Source organism: Notolepis coatsorum (genome assembly GCF_963971535.1).
Source record: "Notolepis coatsorum genome assembly, chromosome: 7".
Classification (NCBI taxonomy): Eukaryota; Metazoa; Chordata; class Actinopteri; order Aulopiformes; family Paralepididae; genus Notolepis; species Notolepis coatsorum.
Genome location: NC_140171.1, coordinates 6573548 through 6583744, shown reverse-complemented (window position 1 = coordinate 6583744; position 10197 = coordinate 6573548). Strand labels below are relative to the sequence as shown.

At 51.9% G+C, this 10197-nt stretch overlaps 1 protein-coding gene across 1 annotated transcript in view; it reads left to right on the top strand.

The window, feature by feature from the left end:
- Nucleotides 1-541: 541 nt before the first annotated feature.
- The window catches only part of LOC311232599 (NACHT, LRR and PYD domains-containing protein 3-like), a gene marked incomplete at its 3' end in the record, with an annotated part of 87577 nt that continues 77921 nt past the window's right edge, over nt 542-10197 (top strand). The window contains exon 1 of the mRNA XM_084319459.1: nt 542-641. Coding sequence (XP_084175585.1) covers nt 595-641 — 47 coding nt within the window. The 5' untranslated portion in view covers nt 542-594. The remainder of the gene's footprint in view (nt 642-10197) is intronic.

Sequence of the window (10197 nt, the reverse complement as noted above, 5' to 3'; positions counted from 1 at the left end):
ATAGGCATGCACTCATATGTAGTGAAACACAGATAAGTGCATGCGATACCAACTGAACATTTTGAAAGATTAAAGATAGAGCTGATATCGATAGCAACTGAACATTTCGAAAGATTAAAGATAGAGCTGATGGCAGATCTATTTGAGGCGAAGGGGCGGCGCAGTTGGGTCGCATCCTCCCGGTCTTCATCAAGGGACGTCCAACACTCCGGTCATCACTCCGAGACGGCCACAGGGAGACAGGGAGATGGGAAGAAGAGAAAATAAAAACATAAAAACAAACCACTGGGTGATGACAACCTGCCTCAGACTCTATTGTTCCACCGCTTGGCCACATCCTAACAATGGTCAATAACAAATAAATATACAGTGATATAAACAGTTACCATCCAACAATCTAAATATACCGTGATATACATTTTATATCCATACCCCCCCGTATTGTATCACTTGTGCTATAAGCTATGAATAAACCTTTAATTTTTCTTTATATATTTGTACAGAAAGACGGCAGACACTGAAGTCAAACGCCTGATGGAAGAAGAAGCTGAGGACAAGGTGGAGGAGAGGAGGACAGAAGAGAGGGATGATAACATGGAAGGTCCTCCTACTAAAGAAAACACGGATGAGTCAGCAGAAGGGTGAGAACGCTCTTTCATCTCAAGATAATCTGTTGATATCCTAGAGTTCCATAGTAAGTACCTTTTTATTCCTAAAGCACATTTTAAACAAAGTGATGGCACTATAAATAAAACACAGTAAAACATGGTAAAAAAGAAAGCAATACATATACGACAAATACGATTAAACAAGTACGTTTACAAGTAAATATACAACATGAAACCGAGTAGGTGTGAGATCAGACTATCCAGGCTAAAAAAGCCCAGTTTAAAAGCTAAAAGGCCTGGCAAACAGGTCAGACATCAGGTAGGTTATTAACCTGGTAAACAGGTAGGTTATTAACGTTAGGTTATGACTATAACCAAGTTCTGTTAGTATGGTGACGCTCGGCGTCACTCTCTGCACTGTCCTCGCACACGTGCACGCGCACTGAATAAAGACCACAATGTACCTTTAATCCCAATATTTGTCTGACCACACCCCTATCAGCTTACCCATATAAGCAGGGGTGGGGCCACCCACTCGCCTCCTTCCCAAGCTTTCACCACAAGGCGAGATCAAGGGCTGCAGCAGCGTCGGACGCCGAGCGTCACCATACTAACAGAACTTGGTTATAGTCATAACCTAACGTTCTGTATCATATGGCTCTCGCTCGGCGTCACTCTCTGCACAAGGGAGGCCGAGCGAGAGCCATCGGCCGACAAATACACCCCACTGAAAGCCCCCCACAGCCATCAGATCAGGGAGGACCGAGCCCCCCCGACCCCCCCTAATGGAGGGCACCCCCCCTATTGGGGGCTTCACGGGAGGGCGACGGACCCGACCGTGCGAAGAGGCACTCAAGCAACTCAACGCACAGGGTGAGCAGACCGTGGCTTGACCCCACGACTACACACACGCACAACCCGCATGCCACCCGGGAACGAATGGAGGGAACAACCTCGTTACTGCCCCCAGAATCACGGGGTCAAGGGCAAACCCAACCCCGTGGCAGAGCCGTAGCAGCGGAGCGCGAAGGAAGACCCAGACCCACCAAAGGGACTGGACCCCCTGGAACGGGGGCCCGGAGAAGTCCATGATGCCAGCATCAAGACCCCACCAGGTGGGCACTTAGTGACCCCGCCCCCCACATCGCCAGCGTATTCGGACAAAGGCCCCTCAGCCGAGCGAGCCCTGTCCCCCCAATAGTACACCGCCTGGCACACTGACCCTGCAGAACAGGCAGTCAGCATGGCCGTAAGCACACAAAAAAGGTTAACCAACGGAAGCAGGCAGCGCACCGGGGAAAAACCAGGCAACAGGCTGTTAACCCTAGCCTGGAGATTGCGGACGAGACAGGCGCCAGAGGGGACAGCTGAACACAGCCGCCCCGGCGGAAGGGGGCGTAAGCTGGCGTTGTTGCATGACCAAGCCTCCATTTAAAAACCCCCACCCAGAGGGGTTGAGGCAGAGAAGGCTGACACGATTGGCAGACGTCATGAACGTGCAGGGGCACCCTCAACCGGTGAACCCGGGAGTTGACACGGCTCCAACACGTTTCAAGTTCAAGTTTCAAGTTTCTTTAATAGTTGTCGTACAGAAGTACAGAATACTTTCATACAAAATGCTTCTTACTGTTACGCTCCAGAGACTGTGCTAGACAAGATAGTATCAAATAACATAGTATAGCATGTAATTTAGAAGAAGAAAATGAGGTCACAGTGTTCGGTATAGACATATGTACAATGTTCTGAGTTACCATATAATATACAATACTATGCAGTGTACTAATGTACAGTACTATATAGTGCAAAGCAGAAATGGGATGAGGTACAATTTAGGTACAATTTACAGTAAGGTGTACGAGTTGTAGTGCAATCCTTCATCAATAAATATAAAGTGTGGGGAGTGGGTGCTACAGTGTGTTTGTTTAAAGTGGGTGTGTGCTATAAAGTGTGTGGAGTGGGTGCTACAGTGTGTCTGTTTAAAGTGAGTGTGTGCGTGTGGATGTGTGTGCTATGTGCGTTTGGTGGTTGTTGTTGTGTAGTGTTCATTGTTCGTTTAGCAGTCTGATGGCCTGGGGATAGAAGCTTCTTCTGAGTCTTTCTGTGCTCGCCTTGAGACTCCGGTATCGCTTGCCTGACCGCAGCAGTTCAAAGAGGCAGTTGTTCGGGTGACTGGAGTCTTTAATGATTCTCTTAGCCTTGCCCTTGCAACGCTTGTTGTAAATGTTCTGGAGGGTGGGGAGCCCCCCTCCAATTGTGCGTTCGGCTGAACGTGTCACTCTTTGTAGTCTGCTTCGGTCTTGTGCAGTGCTATTCCCAAACCAGGAGGTGATGTTGCCAGTCAAGATGCTCTCTATTGTACATGAGTAGAAGTTCTTAAGGATCTTCTGACTGACTTGGAACTTCCTTAGGCACCTGAGGAAGTAGAGGCGTTGTCGTGCCTTCTTCACAACACTGTCAATGTGTGTGGTCCATGTCAAGTCCTCGGATATGTAGGCTCCGAGGTACTTAAAGCTGTTGACTCTCTCAACCGGTGCCCCGTCGATGCTGAGGGGGCTGTAGTCCTTGACCCCCGACCTCCTGAAGTCCACAATCTAAGTTTCCAAGTTCCAAGTTTCTTTAATAGTTGTCATACAGAAGTACAGAATACTTTCATACAAAATGCTTCTTACTGTTACGCTCCAGAGACTGTGCTAGACAAGATAGTATCAAATAACATAGTATAGCATGTAATTTAGAAGAAGAAAATGAGGTCACAGTGTTCGGTATAGACATATGTACAATGTTCTGAGTTACCATATAATATACAATACTATGCAGTGTACTAATGTACAGTACTATATAGTGCAAAGCAGAAATGGGATGAGGTACAATTTAGGTACAATTTACAGTAAGGTGTACAAGTTGTAGTGCAATCCTTCATCAATAAATATAAAGTGTGGGGAGTGGGTGCTACAGTGTGTTTGTTTAAAGTGGGTGTGTGCTATAAAGTGTGTGGAGTGGGTGCTACAGTGTGTTTGTTTAAAGTGAGTGTGTGCGTGTGGATGTGTGTGCTATGTGCGTTTGGTGGTTGTTGTTGTGTAGTGTTCATTGTTCGTTTAGCAGCCTGATGGCCTGGGGATAGAAGCTTCTTCTGAGTCTTTCTGTGCTCGCCTTGAGACTCCGGTATCGCTTGCCTGACCGCAGCAGTTCAAAGAGGCAGTTGTTCGGGTGACTGGAGTCTTTAATGATTCTCTTAGCCTTGCCCTTGCAACGCTTGTTGTAAATGTTCTGGAGGGTGGGGAGCCCCCCTCCAATTGTGCGTTCGGCTGAACGTGTCACTCTTTGTAGTCTGCTTCGGTCTTGTGCAGTGCTATTCCCAAACCAGGAGGTGATGTTGCCGGTCAAGATGCTCTCTATTGTACATGAGTAGAAGTTCTTAAGGATCTTCTGACTGACTTGGAACTTCCTTAGGCGCCTGAGGAAGTAGAGGCGTTGTCGTGCCTTCTTCACAACACTGTCAATGTGTGTGGTCCATGTCAAGTCCTCGGATATGTAGGCTCCGAGGTACTTAAAGCTGTTGACTCTCTCAACCGGTGCCCCGTCGATGCTGAGGGGGCTGTAGTCCTTGACCCCCGACCTCCTGAAGTCCACAATCATCTCCTTTGTTTTGCTGACGTTCAGGGAGAGGCTGTTTTCCTGGCACCATCCCGCCAGGACCTTGACCTCTTCCAGGTAGGCCCTCTCGTCGTTGGCAGAGATCAGGCCCACCACCACTGTGTCGTCAGCAAATTTGATGATTGTATTGCTACTCCGCTGAGCCACACAGTCGTGTGTGTACAGGGAGTAGAGGAGGGGACTCAGAACACAGCCCTGGGGGGCCCCTATGTTGAGGGTGATGGATGAGGAGGTGCAGTTGCCTGCTCTCACCACCTGGGGTCTGCCAGTCAGGAAGTCCAAGACCCACTGGCAGAGGTCATAGTTCAAGCCCAGGTCCCTGAGCTTGGCTATGAGTATGGAGGGGACTATGGTATTGAATGCCGAGCTGTAGTCGATGAATAGCATTCTCACATAGTTCCCCTGCCTCTTGTCCAGGTGTGATGCTGCTGTGTGCAGCACATGGGCTATGGCGTCCTCCGTGGACCTGTTGGGGCGGTATGCAAATTGCAGGGGGTCCATGTTGATGGGGAGGGAGGAGCAGATGTAGCCCTTTACTAGCTTCTCAAAGCACTTCATGGCTATGGAGGTGAGAGCTACAGGGCGGTAGTCGTTGAGGCAAGCAGGCTTGGATTTTTTGGGTACAGGGATAATAGTGGACTTCTTCAGGCAGGTGGGGATGACAGCCTGTTCTAAGGACAGGTTAAATATGTCAGTGAATACTGGGGCCAGTTGGTCGGCACAGACTTTTAGGACGCGGCCGGGGATGCCGTCCGGACCTGCTGCCTTCCTGATATTCACTTTTTTAAAGGTCCGCCTCACCTCATGCTCTGTTACCCTGAACACTGCGCCTCCATCAGCAGCTGACCCCCCCCCCCCCCATTGCCGTGGCTTGTGAGCTGGTGTTGTTATTACCAGCATCAAACCTCGCATAGAAGGTATTGAGGTCATTTGCTAAGGAGATGTCACTGTTCAGTTTGAGGGAGGCGCCTTTGTAGTCTGTCATCGTTTTGAGCCCCTGCCACATAGCTCTAGAGTCAGCTTGTTCAAACTGGAGTTCAATTTTATCCCTGTAGCGCCGTTTGGCCTCTGACACTGTCCTCCTTACGTTGTATCGCGCCACCTTGTGGTCATTCATGTTGCCTGCCACTAGGCCGTCGTTGTATGCTTTGGTGCGCTCTCTCAGAGCTTCACGGACGGATTTGTCTACCCAGGGTTTTTGATTTGGGTAAACTCTCATTTTGGTAGTGGGGATTGTTTCTTCCACCAAAGTACAAACATAGTCCAGCACTGTCTCCGTGTAGACATTAATGTTATCTGTGTCGCGGAACACATTCCAGTCTGTGCAGTCAAACGCAGACTGGAGCGTCTCCTCTGACGTCAAATCCCATTTCTGCACCTCTCGCGAGACTACAGGAGTACTTTTGATTCTCTGTTTGTACATTGGTGAAAGAAAAATGGATGCGTGATCTGATTTACCAAAGCCACTATCAGAATGAGCCTTGTAGCCACCTTTAAATTGCGTGTAACAGTGATCTAGGATGTTACCGCCTCTGGTGTTGCAAGTCACATGCTGATAGAAGTCAGGTAATACCTTTCTCAGATTGGCGCTATTGAAATCACCCAGCACTAAAATGGCGGCGTTAACGTTCGCCGCTTGTATTCTATTTACCTCGTCGTGGAGTCTGGAGAGTGCGACGTTGTTACTGGCTTGCGGTGGAATATACACTCCTACAAGGATGATCGCCGTTAACTCCCTCGGGAGGAAGAAAGGACGACACTTGATGGTTATATATTCCAGGTCTGGGCAGCAGTGGTTGGATAATTCCTTCACGTTAGTTGGATCGCTCAAATCATCTCCTTTGTTTTGCTGACGTTCAGGGAGAGGCACCAGGGAATCAACCACCTTGGTGTTACCCAATGCGGTGGTTGTTCCTATAACCCCTCAAGAAAAAAACTCCAAAACACACCTGCGGGTATACACCGGCTATACCGCAGTACAAGTGTTTCAGTTTTTCAAAAAAGGGTTAACCCAGGCCTACGGGTCGACGAAACATGACTTCGGACCGGGCCCGGCGATACGTGAAGCACAGGGTCACCAGAGGAGGTCAAAGACCACCCCAACAGGCCCCTCTTCGCCATGCGTGAGAGAGGAGCGAAAAAGAATGGAGAACCAGCCCCAAGCACACCGTACTTGGTATTCCCAGGCGGTCTCCCAACCAAGTACTAACCAGGACCAACCTGTGTAGCGGCCGAGATCCGACGAGATCGAGCGTGTACAGGTTGGCATGGCCGTAAGCCATTACGACAGTGCTGAGTAAAAAATTTACCCAACCAGGGTCTCCATAGCGCTTAACCCTGTGACACCCGGACCGACCTGGCATTTTTCCCCCTGAAAAAAGCCCAAGTCCCTCAGGGTACCAGAACAGCAGATCTGCATCCCCAGCGGACAACGGGTTCAACTGATCCGGACCAGCGTGACCAGAACCAGTCCCGTGCCCTAACCACGCCGACATGCCTACTCCAGGAGAAGGGGCAGATATGCGTGTTGATCTTAAACATGAAAAGAAGGCGCCACCCAGACGTTCGGGCGAACCACGCCCGGTGGCCCACCCCCAGGGTGTGAGACCCCTCTACATATGTTCAGATCCATTCCGTCATCATCCCCCAGATATGAACGAGAATCCGTCGATAACCAAACCAGGTCGTCGGATTTGGTCGTCGGAAGAGGAAAAACCTCCATCCCAGTTGCTTTATAAAAACGCAGTTTTAACCTCAAGCAACCAAGGCGTGCCAGTCAGTCGCCTGTTTACAGAACACCCCGAGCTAGCACTATATGTGCATCGGGACACACCCACATCAATGAACAGGCTATTTAGACCTGTCATTGAATCCCCAAGGCGCCCAGGGGAACGACAAGAGGGGTGTGATACTTCCTAACTCCAACTCTTTTTAATAGAAAAGAAGGAAGCACCAACAGTATGTATCCCAGTCTACACAGCCGGGGGTAAAAATTGTTCACATTTTTACATCCCACCACCCTCCCATAGGAAGGAGACGGGAATCCCCAGAGAGACTTCCCACGCGAGCTGTACAGATTGAAAAGAATATATTGCACCTTGAGCCATGTAAAAAAATTGGTTTTAGGGCTCTCCGGGGAAGAGGCACTGAACCCATACACACTCAATAATCGAATTGAATCGAATACATACACAATAGAGTAGGACTCCTTCTTGAGGGTCCACTCACCTTGACAATCTGAGGAGGAGGCTCTGTACTCTGAAGGAGGCTCCCTCACATGGAAGGAGAGTCCCAACTCACAGAAGGCCCGAATAGGAGCTTGGTGAGGAGGAGCCCTGACCACCCCCCGAAACAGATCCATCACATGGACCTGAACAGCACGCGGAAGTCCTACCAACAGAGACGCGCACGGTGACGTACTCTATGGCGGGGGAATTTCTGCGGTGCACACGCCCAATATTCCAGGCCATGGGACCAGGAAACTCCCCCCCCCCCCCCCCCCCCCCCCCCCCCCTCACCCTGTAACGTGCCGAACCGCAACGTGACAGGAACCTTGAAGGACAGGTGGGTTTACCCCTGACCAACAGAAAAAAGGGGGAGGAAAGGTTACCAGTACACCCCTTTACGACCCCACACCCATGATACGATGTAATGACAAAAAGAGAGTATGACACAGTCATAGTCAGCTCCATGAAGCGTCTGACAGCTTCACACAGCGCATGAGCTAACCTGCTATCTGATTTTTACTAAGGAAAAAACACAGAATAGAGAGGGCTCTCCAAGAGCCCCGGTACCAAACTTACACATGTGCTTCTGTGGCCAGTCCAACCCAGTTGTAGGTCACATGACACACACAACCCATCATCACCTACAGAAAATGGCAAAAACACTCTACAGAGGAACGCCGTTTTTCATAATGAGAGAATACATAATTCTCGATTAGTATCGGCCACAGGCCTTGCTAAGCACACACGAAAGCGACCAAACAATCTTTTCTTTTAGGAAAATAAAGTTTCTCCAGCAGTTTTAGCACAACCTCAGCAATCAAGCTAAGGGTTACATCGTATCCCTACCACACAGTGACACAATGTAGTGCAACAACATGTCTGAGAGGAGGATGAAGAAGTCCCCAGGGAACCGGGGGGAAACACAATCCTCCTACTTTACCCTTAATACGGCCAGTTAAAACGGGAAAACCTGTGAGGATTCGCCTGTTCCCTGAACTTTTCCCTGTCTACTCTCCCTCACCAGCCCCCACCCTTGCGATGATTTACTCTCCTCTACTCTTCACCAGCCCCCACCCTTGGACTACCTTCACGCAGCTGTCATAGTTTATGATTAGCGCCCCAGAGGGCTTTATATACCTGGACCTCCCTTCCAGTCCTGGTCGGGTCGTTCTGTATCTGTGTTCACTCTGTGTTCATGGAGTTCTGTACGTTACCATCCTGTACGTTACCATCACCTGCCGCGTCTCCGGCGTGAGACGACGTGCCAGCCATCACCACCTGTCGCCGTTTGCCTGGAGTGGGACACCGTCTTCGCTCTCTAATTATCTACGGGAGGTTTTCCAGTGTTCCCACTCCAGACGTCAAGCCGGCGCGTCATCGCTCCCTATTTTCCACGGGAGGATGGCATCTCTTCGCCCCGGTCCCCTGGGACCCCTTTGTTCTGCGTTGCCCGGCCCCCCCCCCGAGGAGGAGGAAGAGGATCTCCGTGCCTGGAGTGGGACACCGCCTTCGCTCTCTAATTCTCTACGGGAGGTTGCCAGTGTTCCCACTCCAGACGTCAAGCCGGCGCGGCATCGCTCCCTATTTCCACGGGAGGATGGCGCCTCTTCCCCCCGGCCTCCGCTGTCGGGCCCCTGTCTCAAGTCAAGTCAAGTCTCCGTGCCCGGCCCCCCCGAGGAGGAGGAAGAGGATCTCCGTGCCTGGAGTGGGACACCGCCTTCGCTCTCTAATTCTCTACGGGAGGTTGCCAGTGTTCCCACTCCAGACATCAAGCCGGCGCGTCATCGCTCCCTATTTCCACGGGAGGATGGCGCCTCTTCCCCCCGGCCTCCGCTGTCGGGCCCCTGTCTCAAGTCAAGTCAAGTCAAGTCTCCGTGCCCGGCCCCCCCGAGGAGGAGGAAGAGGATCTCCGTGCCTGGAGTGGGACACCGCCTTCGCTCTCTAATTCTCTACGGGAGGTTGCCAGTGTTCCCACTCCAGACGTCAAGCCGGCGCGTCATCGCTCCCTATTTCCACGGGAGGATGGCGCCTCTTCCCCCCGGCCTCCGCTGTCGGGCCCCTGTCTCAAGTCAAGTCAAGTCTCCATGCCCGGCCCCCCCGAGGAGGAGGAAGAGGATCTCCGTGCCTGGAGTGGGACACCGCCTTCGCTCTCTAATTCTCTACGGGAGGTTGCCAGTGTTCCCACTCCAGACGTCAAGCCGGCGCGTCATCGCTCCCTATTTCCACGGGAGGATGGCGCCTCTTCCCCCCGGCCTCCGCTGTTGGGCCCCTGTCTCCGTACCAGGCCTCCGCCGTCGGGCCCCTGTCCCCGTGACAGGCCTCCGCCGTCGGGCCCCTGTCTCCGTGCCCGGCCCCCGCTGTCGGGCCCCTGTCTCCGTACCAGGCCTCCGGCGTCGGGCCCCTGTCTCCGTACCAGGCCTCCGCCATCGGGCCCCTGTCCCCGTGACAGGCCTCCGCCGTCGGGCCCCTGCCTCCGTGCCCGGCCTCCGCTGTCGGGCCCCTGTCTCCGTGCCCGGCCCCCGCCGTCGGGCCCCTGTCCCCTTGCCAGGCCTCCGCCGTCGGAACCCTGTCCTCATCCCTGTAAGCAGCCCTGGCCCGTAGCCCTGGCCCTTAGCCTTTGTCCCTGACACTTAGCCCTGTCCCTTAGCCTGTTCGCCTCTTAAAGGCACAGTGCCGCATTTTCCTTATTTCCTTGACTCTAGTATTTT